Source organism: Heliconius melpomene, chromosome 21 (genome assembly GCF_056956725.1).
Source record: "Heliconius melpomene rosina isolate 202511_hmr_F chromosome 21, ASM5695672v1, whole genome shotgun sequence".
NCBI classification, from domain to species: Eukaryota; Metazoa; Arthropoda; class Insecta; order Lepidoptera; family Nymphalidae; genus Heliconius; species Heliconius melpomene.
Window position 1 is genome coordinate 857912 of NC_140409.1, and position 19674 is coordinate 877585.

Here is a 19674-nt window from a genome sequence, read left to right on the forward strand (position 1 = left end):
AGCCGGGGAAACCACCCCAAGAGATAACATCTTACAGACCAATCTCACTTCTACCTAATGTCAAAGCTATTTGAAAAATTGTTTTTAAAAAGGCTCAAGCCAATCCTGGAGAGTAAGAAACTCATTCCAGATCATCAATTTGGTTTCAGAGAACAACACTCAACCATTGATCAAGTTCATAGAATAACAAACCTCATTGAGAAAACATTGGAAAATAAAGAAGTCTGTACTACTATCTTTCTTGACGTTGCACAAGCTTTTGATAAAGTATGGCACGAAGGTTTATTATTGAAACTAAAAAGAGTGTTGCCCATTGAATATGTAAATTTAATTAAATCATACTTATTAAATAGGGCGTTTAGAATAAGACAACAAAATTATTTTTCTGATATCAAAGAAATCAAAGCAGGGGTACCACAAGGAAGTGTGTTGGGTCCGGTTCTCTACCTACTATATACCTATGATATCCCTCAGCTAGAAAATAATACTATCGCAACTTTTGCCGATGACACTGCCATAATGGCAGTAGGAAAAACTCATGCAGAAGCAGCCAAAAAAGTTCAAGAAGCTATGAACAAAATTCACAATTGGACAAAACAATGGAATATTAAATTAAATAAAACAAAGTCGGTTCATATTAACTTTTCTAACAAAAGAGATGAATATCACCCCATATTCATTAATGACCGAATAATACCTTATCAAAATACAGCAAAGTACTTGGGCATGACGCTGGATGCTAAACTACGCTGGAAAGCTCATGTTAAGAAGAAAAAAGAGGAGTTAGAAATGCGATACAATTTCTTCCAAGCAGCCAGTACATCCTGTACTGGCTGCTTGGAAGAAATTCTACTCTAGCAGTTCAGAACAAGATCTTACTATACAAACAAGTCCTCATGCCAGTATGGACCTACGGGATACAGCTGTGGGGCTGTACCAAAAAAAGTAACATAGATGTCATACAGCGATTCCAGAATAAAGTACTTAGAGCAATAGTTAGTGCTCCTTGGTATATTCGAAATGACGACCTCCACAGGGACCTCAATATAGAGTTCGTTGATAAAGTCATTAAGAAATATGCAGAAGCTCACGAACACAGACTTCATCATCATGTGAACGTCGAGGCAATCCAGCTCCTCGACAACACGGACATAGTGAGAAGACTCAAAAGAATTAAACCTTTCGAGTTAGTGTAGTGACAACAGTTCAGTGGTAAAAGTGTAATATAAAGAACACATTAACTAAGTGTCTTCCCCTTAAATAGAGACAATAAGAAAAGTGCCAATGGACACAATCTTAGCATAGTATTGTTTATTATAAAAGTAGGTTAAAATTAAATTACTCATTAGTCAACGTAATGGCTAGATCGTAATATAATATTATTAGTGTAAGTAAGTTTGTATACGCTAATAATAAATAAATAAAAAAAAAAATATCTATAAAACAAAACATTGATCATCATCACCAGCTGATGATTTACATATTAGCTTCTGGATCATCACCGGCTGCGAGGCGGAAGCTAATAACTGCAACACAGTTAATACTACTGCAGTTATTACTGATTAAAGTTGCTATTGTTATGTGTGAAATATTAATTTAATAAATATTATTATTATTATTATTACGTTTCTCTTTTAAGATTCACGGGTTCAAAAGAATCCGGTCCTTTGGAAGGCTTGCGTGGGGACACAGGTCCAACACGTAGAGGCCCCTAAGAGAATATACAAATGTTTTACTGTGACGCATCAGCCGGGATCCATCGCTGGGCAATCACAGGTAATTGCCCAGAGATGGTCGCCGGTTAATGCGTAGGAACTATGGAAAATATGGAAATCTAAACTAGGACTATGGAATGGAATTTGGATGAGACTGCCGGACGTCCGCCTTTACAATAGTCTCAAATTGAATGGTTGGTGGACGGTGACTCGCCTCCCACTGCTCTGGGGGTTTATTATTATTATTCTCTGAAAATTACTGTTGTAAATATGAATCAAAAGTTCAACCAGTCCATTTTGGTGGATTAAAAATACAACTTTATTTACACACTTGGGTCTTTCTTTACTACACGTTAATTATCAGTCGCTACAACTTAAGACAACATCTATCTATTCTATTTCTACAAATTTGAGACATGATCCTTTACTTAAAGATCTGATTGAGAAACAAAGAGTTTTTTTGAAAATGACGAAGAAAGCTTAATTTTATAAATTTTTTTCGATATAATTGTTGGCCATTAATTATTGAGTAGATATTGTTTAGTTTGATTAGGACTCTTTCTTATTGTTTTAAGAAGCTAGTATTTGTTACAGCATCATTATCGTTACGTTAACATTGTTTCAAATTCAAATAAACTTATAATAAGCACTTTTGAATCGTCGAATGAACATATGAACAAAAAGCTACCACCGGTTCGGAAGGCAGTTCTGCTGAGAAGAGCCGGCAAGAAACTCAACAGTTGCTCTTTTCAAAATCAATGGTACAATCTATTACATTAGTTGGCAGCTATCCTGCATTACATTCAATAGACATTAATTCCATACATGCTTATCCTCTAAGTATTCTTGAACAGTGTAATAAGCTTTACTTGTCAGAATTTTTTTTCTGATATTTAAAATTTTGGAAGTGGCAAATCTAGAAAACACTGTGGAATTTTATTATATACACGTATGCTCAGACCCATAAAAGATTTATTAACTTTTTGGAGGCGAAAACTTGCAGTAGCAATCTTATCTTTCTCGTTTCTATCGTATGATTGTCACTATCTTTACTATTACAATGTATATTTTGTCGGACAAAGAGAATATTATAGTATATAAATTGGGAAGCAACTGTAAGAATACCTGCATCTTTGAAAACATCTCGCAGAGAATCTCGCGCTCTTAGTTTATAAATATATCTCACGGCTCTTTTTTGGAGGATAAATATTGAATTTATGTCTGAAGCACTGCCCCATAGCAGCATTCCATAAGATAAAATACTATGGAAATAGCTATAGTAGACTAGTCGGGCAGTGTCAACGTCCGTCATTTGTCTTACTTTTTTAATTGCAAACGCGGCAGAGCTAAGTTTATCCGCAAGTGCTTCCAGATGAGCGTTCCACTGGAGTTTGGAATCTATAGTTACACCTAAGAAAATAGCTGATTCTGACAAATTGAGAGTTTCTCCTTTAATTAGTAGACCGAAATTATTTTTTTTAACATTTTGTAAAGCAAACTCAATACATTTAGTTTTTTTAGCATTTAACATTAGATTATTTACATCAAACCAACGAAGAATATGCGATAATGCGCTATTCACATCGTCATAGTTTATTTTATTTCTGTCAACCTTAAATATTAAAGAGGTATCATCCGCGAAAAGTACAATATCACATAGGTTCTTAACATAAAAAGGTAGATCGTTAATGTAAAGAAGAAATAAAAGGGGACCAAGAATGGATCCTTGTGGAACGCCCATCTTTAGAGGAGATCCAGATGATTTTACATTATTTATACTAACCTTCTGGATTCTTTGGTTTAAATATGAGGCAATAAGGTCAAGGACAGTATCCTGTATACCATAATGTTTTAATTTTAACAACAGAGTTACATGGTCTACGCAATCAAAGGCTTTGGAGAAGTCACAAAACACTCCAATTGCATTTTGTGACCTCTCCCATGCGTCATAAATGTGCTTTAGGAGTGCAGCACCCGCATCCGTAGTGGACTTGCCTTTGGTGAAACCATATTGCTCACTATGGAAACAATTGTTAATATTTATGAAAATTGTGAGCTGGTTGAACATTATTTTTTCAATAAATTTTTATAAATTTATTCATTTGTTTAAATAAAGATTTTGAGTTTAGTTCTGTTGAGGTATGTAGAAAATAACTGAAACTATTATGAACAAACAAATAATGATAAGAAAACATGGATTAATATGCTTGCTACTCAGTAATTGTAAGAAATTATATTTTTCTTCTATTTATTACCTTACATTTTTAAGAGTGAAGGAATCTGCTGTATGAATCTGACATTTACTACATTTTTTTAATTTTTTCGTGACAATATTGATGTCATATCGTAATCAAGGACGTTATTAACCAATACTATTATTATTAGAAGTAGGAAACCAAACAAATACATGTAGCACTAATACTTTATACTTTCTGTAGAACTGTGTCCCTTCTGTGGTCATAAAAAAAAATTATGCATCGAATATGTTTCTGAAAAACGAATAATGATCTGGTCTCATATTTTTTCTGTATTAGGTTAATCTATAAGAATTAAATGAACAAATATTTCACTTTTTTTTTCGTACACATTAAGGTCGCGATTTGTGTATGACCCATATAGTAATTATTCTCTCAATAATTGCTTTTGAGAGAAGAGGATTTAACAGAACTAATATATGCGCTTGAACATATCAAATGGGATGTTTTAGAACTCAGCGAAGTTAGGCGAATGGGGGAAAATATTTTAGTACATTCAGACTATTTACTTACTTTATCATATATGAGAGACTGGAGGCCAATACGGGGTAGGATTTATTATTAAAAAACAAATAACGGAAGATATAGGATTTGTAGGAATCTCGGTGCGTATAGCAATAACAAATTTAAAATTACCAGGGTACAAAGGTCCCTGGTCTATTGTACAGGTATATTCACCTACAGAACAAGCTAAAGAGGAAACTATAAACAAGTTCAACCTCGATTTGCCCTGCCACAATAACTTAATAATACTTGAAGACTTCGGTCGGAACAGTCAAATCGGTGAAAGACGGCCAGGAGAAGAGTCCACAACAGGAAACTTTACGTATCACAACAATATCAGAAGCAGTAGCGTAGCGTAGCTAGAGGGGTGCGAGCGGTGCGGTCGCACCGGGCAAAAGGGGCATCAAAGTCGACGATTAATTTTGTTTTAAAGGTAGCCAATGTCACATTTTAGTGTCTGACGCTTAATGTACGTGAGAGTAGAAGACACTTTGTTTTTTTTTTAGACCTTAGACCATTTTAAAGGGCATCAAATCCCTGAGGCCGCACCAGGCAGCAAATACCCTAGCTACGCCACTGATCAGAAGTAAGAACGGAGAAAGAATCATCGATTTTGCAATGGGGAATAACTTAACTATACTAAACAGTGTACAGGAAAAATAAAAACAACATGTGGAGCTTACCTGGTTCGCGCCAGATGGGAAGAAGAAAAATGAAATAGATTTTATAATGATCAACAAAACAAGATATTTTACGAAATCCAAATATAATTAATAATCTAAATTTCAACACTAAAGGCTATATTATTATTATGTTTTTCTTTAAAGATTCACAGGATCAAAAGAACCCGGTCCTTTGGAAGGCTTGCGTGGGGACATAGGTCCAACAAGTAGAGGCCCCTTAGAGAATATTCAAATGTTTTACTGTGGCGCATCAGCCGGGAGCCATCTCTGGGTAACCACAGGTAATTGCCCAGAGATGGTCGCCGGTTAGTGCGTAGGAACTATGGAAAATGTGGAAATCTAAACTAGGTCTATGGAACGGAATTTGGATGAATCCGAATGGTTGGTGGACGGTGACTCGCCTCCCACTAGATAGGCCCCCCCGTAGTTTGCATATCGTTTAAGCAACGATATGCAAAGTTTGTTGTTAGAAAACGTCACCCAAAATGAGTTTGCTTGACGTATCTCTCTATTGAAAACTGAAAATAATTTCATAAATATATTTAATAAATATTAGCTTTATAAACGATTGTTAGGCAAACTATTTTCAGTGACGACCTTTCAGTCTTTTATGAAAGTAAATTCAATCAATTTGTAAGGAAAAGGGTTTGAGAAAATAAAAGATCCAGTATTGTTAGGTGTATACTTATTATAATCATTTTATTTACAATAAACTGTTATAAAAGTGTAAGTAACAAATTGAAATAATTTAAGTCAGAACAAAAGTTTATTAAGAGTACTATTTTCTAAAATTAATTGCATTTTTCTTACTTATACAATATAACAAAGATAAAATTTAAGGCCACAGTAGATTATAGAAGTATCAGATTTGTACATCTGTTCCACATAGCCGCCTGTCGCGCTGCCTACCTGTGTCTTTAAATAATTTCAAGTGATGCAGTAAATATAAATAAAGTAAATAAATTGCATTGATTCACGTTACACTAAACATTAAAACTTGAACTGATAAAAGGTTTTGCAAGTTTACTGTATATTCATATGTCACAGCCAACTAACTAGCTATATGAGCCAGCCAGAGCCATAGCATGGTCACTTCAATAAGAATATCATTTAGTAATGCCATATCACAGTTATACAAGTGATGTGGTAGTGGTAGTTTTAATAAAGGAGGCTACTAATTCTAATTGAACAGTTCATTTAAGCAAGTCCGGTGCGACATATGTACATTACAGTTGTGATTATTTTTATATGTAATTTATGTGATTATTAAGAAATAGTGAAAAAACATTATAGAAAAATATTAAATAAAACATTTGATAGACTCATATAAAATGCAGATAAAAGCAATCGTGTCGCGTTAATATTTCAAGTTTGAAATGAACTAAGCAGTAGGCTAATACACCCCCACCTCCCAGCGAACCCAAATAAAATATTTATAACAAGTGTAAATAAATATCTTTAACATTTGACGCGCACGCGTCTACCTGGCGCGGCGCCTCCAACTATATACTCAATTGTCACTTGTACTCACATCGGGTACACTTGTACAGATTATTAGGCGTTTAAATTACGTTTTTGATAAATTTCACTCAACACGCAATGGGAACCGAGTGTATTAACACTAGGTTTGTATAATTATTATCTCTAACTATCCTGTCATGTCCCCACACACAGCATGACGCACACACTGTAGCTTTACCAGCACAACTGTGTACCTAATCAAATTGTCAAATATAGTTGGCGCCCTACCTAAAACTTTTTTTTAATTTCTAACCCTTATTTAGTTAAAAGAGAATGCTTGGAAACATTTTCTATGAAGATAAAACTCAAAATACTTTACTTTGGCATCGAGTTGTTTTTAAATCCGTATTAAAAGTATAGGTGATGTTGACCATGAACCAATATCGAAAATCCATCTAATCGTATAGTATCATCATATCATCCAGTCATCCTCTTCTCATGAAAGAAAATATGACACTTTCAGTGCCACTTATTCTCAAATACTAAAAAAATGAAAGTTTTAAAAATTATAACGAAAAACAAATAGGAGAATGAAATGTTCCATGAAATTCTGTGAGAGTCAGAAAAAAACCGGAAAACTTGGAGACCGTCAAAAACAAAGATAATTTGTTATTATGTTATTTGCAAAAAGTGGCAAAACGCTGTCAGACAACTAAAGTAACTAAACTGCTACTATTTTCTTTCTACTCAAGATAAGCAAAAAGCAAAAGTATGTAACATAAGATTATGTTCTACGAGAGAGTACAACTTCTACGACAGAATCGTGACGACGTCCTGGAAGTAATATGGTAGAACTTTAATATAGGATTTCACAAGCTCAACTTTAATATAGGATTTCACACTAAAACAGATCTGTGGAATATCTGTCAAATCTATTTGAATAAGAAAAATACCAACATAAAGAATAGTGTTTTTTAAAACATCAATCCGCCAGAAAAGCTGCACGCCAGCTATAATAAAATTAAAAAGACTAAAACGACGGGATAGGCAAACATGAAAAGGTGGCAACAGCAAATTTCCGACTTCCAAAAAGTGTTAATACACCATGGAGATATAGTTTATTTTATTATAAAAGAAAATTATCTATATTTAACTTTACTTTATATGAATTAGCTACTAAAGAAACTATTTGCTGTATGTGGTATGAGGCAATAGCAAAACGTAGCGCAAACGAGGTTTCTAGTTGTCTTTATGACTTCATAAAATAAAAAAAATTACAAAATGGAACAAAAACATTTCGTTTTTAGTCAGACACTTGTGTGGGTCAAAACAGGTCTCATTTAAATTTATTTGTATATTTTTTCAAGATATTAAAGTATCACTTATAAAAGATATTAGTTTTAATTTTAATCATGCGAGTGCAATTATTTTGCCAATATTGATTTTTTTTGGCTTATAATAAGTGATCATTTTTAAAGTTAATATTTGCTTACAAAGCTTGTTTTACTTATCATTTCGTGTTGTTACGATAAAATAAACTTTAATACTTACTATTAACAATGATGTCTATGGTATGTCCACAAAATCAAATAGTTTGTACATGTAACATTGTGGCATGTGGCATATTCGACAAGTTGTAGGAGATGTGTTCCGGTTAAAAATATTATTTCTGACTTTTAAATATTTAAACAGCAGAATAACCGTATTTTACTTTCATGTTAGTAAAATTATCCACGTATATTAAACCTCTGTAAATTTTCATTAATCACGGCCATATATTAAAAAAAAAATTAAAAAGCATTTTTAACAAAACATTTTTAACTCTCCTGTAAAATTTTCGATTTTCACATCCGACAATGTTAATAGGCACCGGCGATATGTACCAAGACGAGAGGAGCAGCTGCGCTAGCGCACCCGACGGCGACGACGCGTCACACGAATCTTCTATTTGCTCTTTGACTTTAACTTGTATTCCACAAACATGTCGTGCACATCCTGCAGCGAGCGCTCGATCTGCTTCACGAAGTTTGAGGAGCTCTGGCGGAGAAATGTTACTTTGAAAATTATGGACAATTGTAAATTCAAAACAAATCGTACTGTGAGATAATAGCATACACACCGTGATGGGGCAGCTGATCTTGCTGGAGACGTGGAAGAAGATAGTGTCCTCACCCACGATGATGTAGGAGACGCCGTAGCCGTCATCCGCCACGGGGCCAAACCCACCGCCAGCGCTCACGCAGCGCGGGTACTTCTTGAGGTCCAGCAGGCTGGTCTGCCCATGAGGCGTCTGGCTGGTGGAGAGGCGCCACGGCTCGTTGAACACCTCCTGCAGGAAGGGCGAGTCCAACTCCAGGTACTTAGACACCACATATAGGCAGAACAGGTGGCGGTCGATGCCGCGGCCTGCCATGGCATCCTGGTAGCCGAGCTGGTGGCGCGCGGCGGCAGCCCGGAACAGCTCCATGCGGCGGGCGAGCGGCGCACCGGCGTCCTGCATGGCGCGCACCCACGCCGCGCTCTCCAGGGTGCACGAGCGCACTGTCTCCGTGCGGCCCTCTCGGTACAGCCGTGTCATGCTGGCCTCGTACGTGAGGCAGAAACGGCCCGCGTCGCGGAAGTACGCCAACTGCAGCACCATCTGCACGAACGCGTCGGGCGACACGCGGCAGCTCTTCATGAAGCCCTTGCCGTATCCCGTGAACATGAGGATGCGCAGGTCCACGTCGCGCAGCAGGCGCGTGGCCACGTCGTGCGCGGTGTCGATGGCGGCCAGGAGCGGCGCGGGCAGGTCCCACAGAAGGCGGGCGGGCGCGGGCGGCGTGGCCTCCACGGAGCCGTGCGCGTTGCCGTCCGCGTCGTAGCCGTGCTCCAACTCCGACCAGATCACGTACTCCCACAGGTGGCCCATCACCGGCGCGTCCGCCCTGTCGCAACAAACCAACATACACTGTCAAATAAGTAAACTATATGTACAACAAGACACGTTGTGTATTTGCGGCGAGTGAGAGTACATACCAAGTGTGTTCCGTGTTGAAGCCCACCTGAAAAAATATATAGTACAAGTCATTCATTATGCTCAACGTGACATTATTAAAAAAAAACAATTTTATTTCCATAAATACATACAAACATACATACATAGCTTCATGCTTTAACCGTAGTGGGGTAGTCAGAGAACGGAGCGCCAAACGCTACGGTCTCTACATAGCTCTTTCGCCTCGTCCACTGTCATCAATCTCTCCATACATGCCCCCATTGTGCGACTGAGACCAACTCTATTTTCGGGGTTATCTACGAATATCCGCAGTCGGTCTGATATTTTTCCTACAGTCAAGATATCTAAACTAAAATAATTTATACTTTTGGGGTTTACGTACTGAGCCGTCGGTGCTGAAGCAGAGATTGAAGGACTTGTCGAACCACCGGTCGTCGCCGGAGCCGTGCAGCAGCACGCGCCCGTACGCGTCCAGCTTGGCGGCGTCGCGGTCGTCGAACCCGTAGGCGGCGTCGTCCAGACACACGTGGAAGGCGGCGCGCTCGATGGCGTGCAGCGAGGCACGGTTGGGCCCGCGCTGGAACCACGTGGCCCGAACGCGTGCCCAGTGTGCGCGCTCGCCCGCCGTCAGCGCGGCCAGGCGGCGCTCGCCCGCGCTCGCCGGCGGCGCCCGGCGCTCGTCGTCGTCGGCCAGTATGCACTCGAGCTGGCGCTGGATGTCGGCCGGCGCCAGCAGGCGGCCGCGCGCGTACACCGGCAGGCGGTAGTAACGGCCGCGGCGCTGCACGCTTACATGCGCGGCGTCGCGGTAGTGCACTAGGCGGTCGCTCTCAGCACCGGGTACGCGCGCCGTATTGAAAGCGCGCTCGTACTGCCACGAGCACAGCGGCACCATGCCTTGCAGCATGATGGGCTCCAGCTCCTGGCGCTCGATGAGGCGCCGGAACTTGAGGCAGAAATGTATGATGGTGGCGGCTCGCGCGGTCTGCACGCGCGTGGGCCGCAGCAGCGTGTCGGTGCCGTAGAAATTAGAATTGACCATAAGCGGGGAGCGGCCGCGCAGATACACGTACTCCTCCCACCAGTCCGACACGTAGTTGCTGGACCACCACGACTTCAGAACCAGGTAGCGCTGCAACTTCACGGCGATGGTCTCTTCGAACTCGCTCGCCAATCGCTCCAGGCGCGAGTAGTTCTCGTCGTCGAGCAGCGGCCGCACGCTCAACAGATACTGCAGCCAAACAAATATATGTATTATAAAAAAAACCAAGCAAAACTCCAAATAATATATTATGTATCTTCAATGCAATACTCACTCGGCGCATAGTGTCCCTGACGGAAGGCAGCGGCAGACGCGGGAGCGAGCCCTGGAAGCTGTAGAGGCGCGGCTTGTTCCATCCTGAGAGTACCTTCACCACGCTGGCCCACACCACCGTGCGCAGCGACACCTTGGAGCCCGGCGCCCGTGACTCGTACATCCAGCCCTACACACAGCCATATGTACATAACACGCACCATACTGCCACTACAACAACAATTGTTGTTATAGTGCTTACCTTGTACATGAGCAGTATCTTCAGGAGGTAGCGCATAAAGAATATGACGGAGAGCCACATGGTGAGCGCAGCCAGCAGGCACGCGACGACCTGCCACATTGATGACTCCCTGCACAAATATGATATTCTCGTAGACACTTTATAGTTTATAGCTCGGTCCTCTGACCTACCACTGACTTACCCAGGCAATATGGTGAGCACTTTCTGCACGAGTCCGAACGGTATGTTAACCCCGCCGAAGTGCGCCGCCACCAGCACCGTCCACAGGAAGTACAGCGACTGCAGGTGTCCCGGATACACGCCATTGTGCACGCTGTTCTGTAAAAGTGACATTCCCATATTACTCCAATAAATGTATATTATATAATCGAAACGTTAAAATAACACTTCTTATAATGTAACTGACTGTGAGGTCACTTTTTTGGACGCATATGAATTGAGTTTCTTGCCGGCTCTTCTCAGCAGAACTGGCTTCCGAACCGGTGGTAGTTTTTTGTTCATATGTTCATTCGATCATTCAAAAGTGCTTATAATAATAGTCTACTTTAATACAGAATATTTTGAATTTGAATTTATTATTACCTACCTCTGGTAACAAAGAAATAATAAAAAATATATTTATTTATTTATTTATTCATAAGGCCTACCAACAATTGATACAATTATTACATGCCATTAAAGAAAAAAAAATAGGGGTAAACAAAAATTGTCATCCTTGTAAAATTCTAAGATTTATAATATAGCACTAATTTTAGTTACTGAAACATACTTATTAGGGACGGCTACTACTGTTTTTATAGTTATAGCTGTTTGTAATCTATCTATCTATATATATAAAATCGAAAGGAATCTCAAATTTTGCATGGACGTCACTTATAGGACGTAGGTACTCATGGAGACAGAAATTAATAATAACATAAATCACGCAGGCGAAGCCGCGGGCGGGCCGCTAGTCTATCTATATATATAATAGGACTTGTCCTCGCTGACTGAGGTAAACGCACGCACAGCCGTAACCGCCGTGCGTAGAAACGTGAAATTTGGACAAATGTTTACTTTCATAATCTGGACATCCACTAAGAAGGCATTTTGAAAAATTTTAACCCTAAAGGGGTGAAATGGAGGTAGAAAGTTTGTATAAAAAAAAATTAAATCGGCACCGATTTTTATAAAATTTAGATTTTTAAAAGTATTTAATTGAATACGTATTTCATCGTTTTCTACAATTTTCCCCCTAAGGGTGCAAATAAGGGGTTTAAAGTTTGTATGGAAAAATGTTTAAATGGCCACCAATTTTTACAAAATTTGAAATTCTGACTCTTAAAAGTATTTAATTGAATACATGTTTCATGGTTTTCTGGAATTCTGCCCCTAAGGGTTGCAAATAAAGGTTTGAAAGTTTGTATGGAAAAATCTTTAAATCGCCACCGGTTTTCAAAAAATTTGAAATTTAGACTTAAAAATATTTTATTGAACACTTGTTTTATGGTTTATTATAATTCACCCCTAAGGGTACAAATAAGCAGGCGAAGCTGCGCGCGTCCGCTAGTTAATTCATATTTATATAGAAATAGTTAATCTCTATATGATATTTTATTCCAATCGAATCAGCGGTTTGGTCGTGATTACGTCACAAAGCTGTACGGCTACGTACGGCTTATACTATTTGTTAATGTCATAATCTCTATATATAATAAAACAGTAAAAATATTTTGTCTGTACATTTAGTATTTTTGACTGTAATGGATAGAGGGATACTTAAAAAGAATAATAGAAAGCAAAAATATTTTTTTATTTTCTTGTCTGTAACATAATTATGGTGATTGTAAAAAAAAAATTTACCTCATTGCAAAGCACTCTAAAAATCGTTCATATATATATTTACAAAAAAATACTAAACCGAACTTAAGTAGTAATGTAGATTGCATTTAAAAAATATATATATATTTTAAGAAGTAATACGGTACCAAAATTGAAGTGTTCAAATTAGAAATCACTATAAGTGCGCTGCAAATATGAAATATTAGATTCAAATTCAAATTCAAAATATTCTTTATTCAAATAGGCAATTATTATAAGCACTTTTGAATCGTCGAATGAACATATGAACAAAAAGCTACCACCGGTTCGGAAGGCAGTTCTGCTGAGAAGAGCCGGCAAGAAACTCAACAGTTGCTCTTTTCAAAATCAATGGTACAATCTATTACATTAGTTGGCGGCTATCCTGCATTACATTCAATAGACATTAATTCCATACATGCTTATCCTCTAAATATTCTTGAACAGTGTAATACGCTTTACTTGTTAGAATTTTTTATACAGATATTTTAAATTTTTGTAGTGGCAAACTAAGAATACACTGCGGAATTTTATTATATACACGTATACTTAGACCCATAAAAGATTTATTAACTTTCTGGAGGCGAAAACTTGGTGTAACAAGCTTATCTTTATTTCTCGTTTCTATCGTATGATTGTCACTATCTTTACTATTACAATGTATATTTTGTCGGACAAAGAGAATATTATAGTATATAAATTGGGAAGCAACTGTAATAATACCTGCATCTTTGAAAACATCTCGCAGAGGATCTCGAGCTCTTAGATTATAAATATATCATACGGCTCTTTTTTGGAGAATAAATATTGAATTGATATCTGAAGCACTGCCCCATAGCAGCATTCCATAAAATAAAATACTATGAAAATACCTAAAGTAGACTAGTCGGGCAGTTTCAACGTCCGTCATTTGTTTTACTTTCTTAATTGCGAACGCGGCAGAGCTGAGTTTATCCGCAAGTGCTTCCAGATGAGCGTTCCACTGGAGTTTGAAATCTATAGTAACACCTAAGAAAACAGTTGATTCCGACACATTAAGAGGTTCTCCTTTAATTATTACATTAAAATTATGTTTTTTAACATTTGGTAAGGCAAACTCGATGCATTTCGTTTTTTTAGCATTTAACATTAGATTATTAACATCAAACCAACGAAGAATATGCGATAATGCGCTATTCACATCGTCATAGTTTATTTTATTTCTGTCAACCTTAAATATTAAAGAGGTATCATCCGCGAAAAGTACAATATCACATAGGTTCTTAACATAAAAAGGTAGATCGTTAATGTAAAGAAGAAATAAAAGGGGACCAAGAATGGATCCTTGTGGAACGCCCATCTTTAGAGGAGATCCAGATGATTTTACATTATTTATACTAACCTTCTGGATTCTTCGGTTTAGATATGAGGCAATAAGATCAAGGGCAGTACCCTGTATATCATAATGATATAGTTTTAATAACAGAGTTTTATGGTCTACACAATCAAAGGCTTTGGATAAATCACAAAATACTCCAATTGCATTTTGTGACTTCTCCCATGTGTCATAAATGTGCTTTAGGAGTGCAGCACCCGCATCCGTAGTGGACTTGCCTTTGGTGAAACCATATTGCTCACTATGGAAACAATTGTTAATATTTAAGAAAATTGTGAGCTGATTAAACATTATTTTTTCAAATATTTTACTTAAGGATGGTAAAACAGAGATCTGTCTGTAATTTCCAGGCTCAGATTTATTTCTACTTTTGTAAAGCGGCACTATTTTGCTATATTTCATTAAATCAGGAAAAGTACCGGATTCTACACAACTGTTAAAAATTAAAGCAAGGTAAGGAGCAATATTAGGTATAATTGAATTAAAAACTTTAACAGACGTGCCCCATAAGTCACCAGTTTTCTTTAAATTAAGGCTTTTAAAAGTTTTGACAATTTCATCTGGTGACACATTCTTAAACAAAAAATTTTTTTTACAACTATTTACATGGGTCTCTAGTATTAATTCTGCTTCCGAAGGAGATGATGGCAGTGAACGTGTTAATTCAGTTGATATATCAGAAAAAAATTTTGAAAAGTATTTGCCACTTCTAAATTTGAATTTAAGATTATATTATTAACTTTTAATTTAATAGGTTCACTGACAGCTCTAGATCTCCCAGTTACAGTAGTGATAGCATCCCATGTAGCTTTAATTTTATTATTAGAGTTCAAAATTTTTGCTCGTATATACATAGACTTCGCCTGGACACATACCTTTTTAAAGATTTTTGCAAAATTTCTAACTTTTAACAAGAACTCCGGATCTTGATTCCACTGCCTCATATTATATATTTCGTATAGTTTATTTCTGCTTCGGTATAAACCAACAGTTGCCCAGTCGCTAAAAGTTAACTTCGAGTTTTTATATATCTGTTTAACTTTAAAAATGTTATCAAACTCTGTAGTGAGTAAATTAAAAACTTTACAATATAGCTGATTCGGATTTAATCCGGTTATTTCTAAGTTTGGTATTTTTTCACTCACTTTATTATTAAAAAGATTAATTTTATTTTCAGTAATTGGTCTAATTGATATTTGTTTACGTTCTGCGACTGTTTTATCTATTACCGAAAACATTTGACCACAATGATCCGAGCTAAGATTAGTAATAATTTGTTTTTCTACAGTCTCACAATGACAAAAAACATTATCTATACAAGTAGCGGACGTATTCGTTATACGAGTCGGTTCAGAGAAAATATTAAACAAATTAAAAGATTTAAATAAGTTTAGAAGACGAAGGCTTAATGATGTCACCTGTATTATATCTATATTAAAGTCTCCGCATACGATTAAAGATTTACTATTCGAACTCAAATTATTAAGAGCATCCTCCATTTTCTCTTCAAATACTTCAAAACTACCTGAGGGGGGTCGATACACGCGTACTATATGTCTATTAAATTCAACGCACGACAGTTCAATAGAGCGTTCGTCAGAGAGAGCTACTATATCTGGTCGCGATTTACAACGTATATCATTTCTTATAAATATAAGCGAGCCGCCGCGGCTGGCCTTTTCTCTAACGAACGAACTTGACAATTTATAATTTTCAATATTTACTATATTACATTTCGAGATCCAGTGCTCAGTTATGCACATTATATGAATATTGAATTTTTTTAGAAATAATTCCACTTCTAGTTCTTTGCCTCCTAGGCCTTGCATATTCTGATGTACAATGTTAAATTTAAATTTAAATGACCTAGGCGTCGTCTTATTGTCTAGAACATAAAGTAATTCAGTATATTGAATAAGCAATTGTGTATTTATAAAATCACTAGCGGCCCGCTCGCGGTTTCACCCGCGTTAACTATGTTATTATTAATTTCTGTCTCCATGGCTACGTCCTAGTGACGTTATGCAAAATTTGAGACTCCTAGCATTTGTAGTAACGAAGTTTTCATACAAACTTTCGACCCCAAAAACAACCCCTTAGAAGTCGAATATTGCAAATTCCCGTCTTAGCGAGCACCTACGTCCTATAAATAACTTCTATGCAAAATTTCAGATTCCTATAACTTGTAGTTTCTGAGATTTCGTGATGAGTAAGTGACCTTTCGATTTTATATATATAGATTAATGGTAATAACGAAATCATCAACACACAAACATCTTTACACAATTTTTTAAAATCGTGATATAGATAATTCTCTGACGTTTTCTGGGATCCTATTGTAAAAGCGTACACATTGTCCCATTAAAGAATTACGGATTCGATGAAATCAAGTTACATGTGCACTAAGCATAAGCCTATTTCTGGTATTAATATTATGAGCATCGCCAATTTTGGTAAAATCATTAATGTTTTACCAAAATTAAAATAATCAGAATCTTTGACGTCCCGTTGATAGTGTTCTGGAGGAGTAAGACATATTTTTATTTACTTACAGTGAACCGAGCGAGCCGCTTCTTCCATGATCGGAGACCAGACTCCCATACAAGATAGAGAACCTCGCGGTCAAAGTTCACGTCCCAGCCGTCATGCGTGATCGCAAATGAAAATGCGACTGCGGAGTGCGCTTCCGCCATCTTCACTTACCACCTGCAACTATACTTAACATTAAATATCTCTCTCTCTTGAGGCCGTCGTTGCGCAGCGGCACAAGGGTGTGACTGTAACGCGACTGTAACGGTTGTGGGTTCGATCCCCACTCGAGGAACTGTAAATATTTATTTAAATTATATTTTCATTTGTTCGCTCTGGTGTCGGTCGAGGCAAAGAGCGGAGTTGAGTCCCGCCACTCAACACGCAATGCCTCCATAATTCGGCGCAAAGTGGGGAACATAGTGTCGTTAACACTAGGTTCCCTCTGCATACCCTGCTGTGCGGGATACAGGGTGGAGCTGAAATTCAAAATTAAAAAAAAATAAGAACACCTATCTATATATACATATCTATCTACTAAACAAGTATTCACATTGGAAATGAACTTCACTTTTCTTAAAATATACTACCATATGTGATTCAAATGTTAAATATTTAATTTTGATAATCTATATACAGGATGTAACACGATCGACGGATCAAAGGTTGTCTATGGGTAGAGGACCTCATTACCTATACATTTCACCCCCATGTGTTTTTTCAGTTGTTCAACAGATATTTCAGAAGAAAATTGGTTAATACATCCTAACTGTAGCAATATAGCTCGATAGTAGTCCATTTGAATCACGTAGTAGTTGTAATTAAGTTTTATAAAACATTCAAAAAAATAACATTGAAACAAAAAACAATTAAAAGTAAAATTTTAACAACAACTTTCATCGGCTGTGCTGAAAAAAAATACTTGTCTTTTTTTTTCTACAACTAATTTCAAAAACTGCTGGTATTCATGCAGAATATTTTCTAAAAATTTCATAAGGCTAGCTCAACGATAAAACGTTAAAAAATGTAGTTCAGTCCAGAGGCAGCGAAAATTTGTAATTCTTATTATGAGTATTGCCTATTTTTATAGAGTTTCATTTAGACTTAAATCAAAGAATAGAATTAAATAAATTGAGATCTGGTGATCTCGGGGACCAGGCCAGGTCAGACCGAGAATCGATCTCGATTTGGAAAATGATCAGTTAACTTTTTCTAAAAAATCACAAATTCTCAAATATTTGCCGAACGGCTGAAAATCAGTTAACATACACGGGGGGTGAAATTGAAATTATTAAAAATATTTCATCTAACATGTGTTTCATGGTTTATTAGAATTCATCAGTAAGGGTCCAAAGAAGCAGGCGAAGCTGCGCGCGCCCACTAGTACAGTATATAAACACAATAATTAAATGTTATTTATGGTTGAACAATAAAAATGAGCATTCATCCATTCAAATATTAAAATAAATTGAAGAATAACTGCTAATAACTGTAGAACTATATTATTTTATTCACTTAAATGATACCATTCCATGGCAAAGTGTGGCTTTGAGTTCTGCCACCTAACATGCAATGCCTCCGGAATTAGCCGGAAAGTGGTAAGCTAGCCACTGTTGACTCCTATTGTCAAGACACTCCGATCCCTTTGCCTACCCCTATGTGTGCAGGATACAGCATGAAGTTGGTTTTTAAATGTTGAAAAGAAATAAATAATTCTTTTTTATTAAATATGGTTCAAAAAATATACAAAAAAAGGGTCATCAAACTTCTATCAAAACTATCTTAATCTTATAGAAAAGCTAATTTATTTCAAAAACATTATTCTGTGTGCTTATCACTTCAAGTTAATATATATTTTATAATTTATCAAAAGTATATTTTAATTGCAATTAAGAAACATTAGGGAAAAAATTTAAAACAATTACAAATAAATTTGAGATTTGTTTTCTAATATCAGTATACAGCGGCCTTGCAGATAACAACAACAAGTAGGAAGTGACTAATTAAAGAGATGAGATGTTTTAAATTTGTTATGTACAAAGTTCTCTTCTTACTATTAAACTATATTTTTAATTAAAATCATAAGCAATAACCATAGCAAGATTAATGTAATGAACGCTTACAAAATTTCAAAAACATTCGCATAGTAAACGCACACGCACACATTCGCAACGGCGCACGCACACCGACGGGCGGTGTCAAAGTCTAATCCGAGAGCGCGAGAGGCGAGTGTTCTACATATTGTGTACTATGTACGTGGACAGACATAATTGAAAATCTCTCAAATTAGAGGTGTTCTATTATATTCATTACAATGCATCATCCAAATAAATAACGGATATTTCGCTTAATTAGAAAACGTAAGAATAACAACAAAGAAAAATGAAGTTACGTTAACAAAAGCGAGTAATTACATATAGTTATTTAGGAAGTCATCATTACTAACCTGTATTTGGAGATGTCGGTTTTATGCCAACTATGGACACTTAGAGCGAGAAATAGTTACGTGGGTACTGAAGTAACAGCACCTAGTTGGTTAATATTTATACACCTGTTACTGTTACCGACATACTCTCTACTGTCTTCACTTCTACTTGGATTCAATGTACACTGTCCGTGTCACGCTACACGGATGCAACACTAGAGCTTGCCCAGTGCCCAGTGTCAGGAGTCAGGAATTCGTGAAGACAGTAGCGCCGAGCGCGCTCCGTGCTACAAAAACTGACACACTGACAGTTGACATTGACAACCTGTGGCAC

General features: G+C 37.1%; 1 protein-coding gene across 2 annotated transcripts; it reads right to left on the reverse strand.

The window, feature by feature from the left end:
- Positions 1–5827: 5827 nt before the first annotated feature.
- On the reverse strand, positions 5828–19652 carry whd (carnitine O-palmitoyltransferase whd). 2 transcript variants are annotated; one of them, XM_085205834.1, is made up of 9 exons: positions 19362–19652; positions 16939–17092; positions 11354–11490; positions 11173–11281; positions 10933–11100; positions 9999–10847; positions 9637–9662; positions 8738–9545; positions 5828–8655 (listed from the first exon to the last, which is right to left on the reverse strand). In XM_085205834.1, the coding sequence occupies exons 2-9, from the start codon at positions 17077–17079 to the stop codon at positions 8563–8565; spliced, it is 2331 nt and encodes a 776-aa protein (XP_085061960.1). In that variant the 5' UTR covers positions 17080–17092; positions 19362–19652; the 3' UTR covers positions 5828–8562. The 2 variants fall into 2 exon arrangements, with proteins under 2 accessions (XP_085061960.1, XP_085061959.1); XM_085205833.1 differs by having other exon boundaries at positions 16939–17098.
- Positions 19653–19674: the final 22 nt, after the last annotated feature.

Bases quoted from the DNA above. Each gene is read 5' to 3' on its own strand.
- whd (XM_085205834.1), bottom strand. From the start codon at position 17,079: ATGGCGGAAGCGCACTCCGCAGTCGCATTTTCATTTGCGATCACGCAT. The intron at 11,101-11,172 runs GTAAGCACTATA...GGCTGTGTGTAG, and splicing joins AGATACTGCTCATGTACAAG to GGCTGGATGTACGAGTCACG. The intron at 8,656-8,737 runs GTGTGTATGCTA...TTTCTCCGCCAG, and splicing joins AGATCAGCTGCCCCATCACG to AGCTCCTCAAACTTCGTGAA.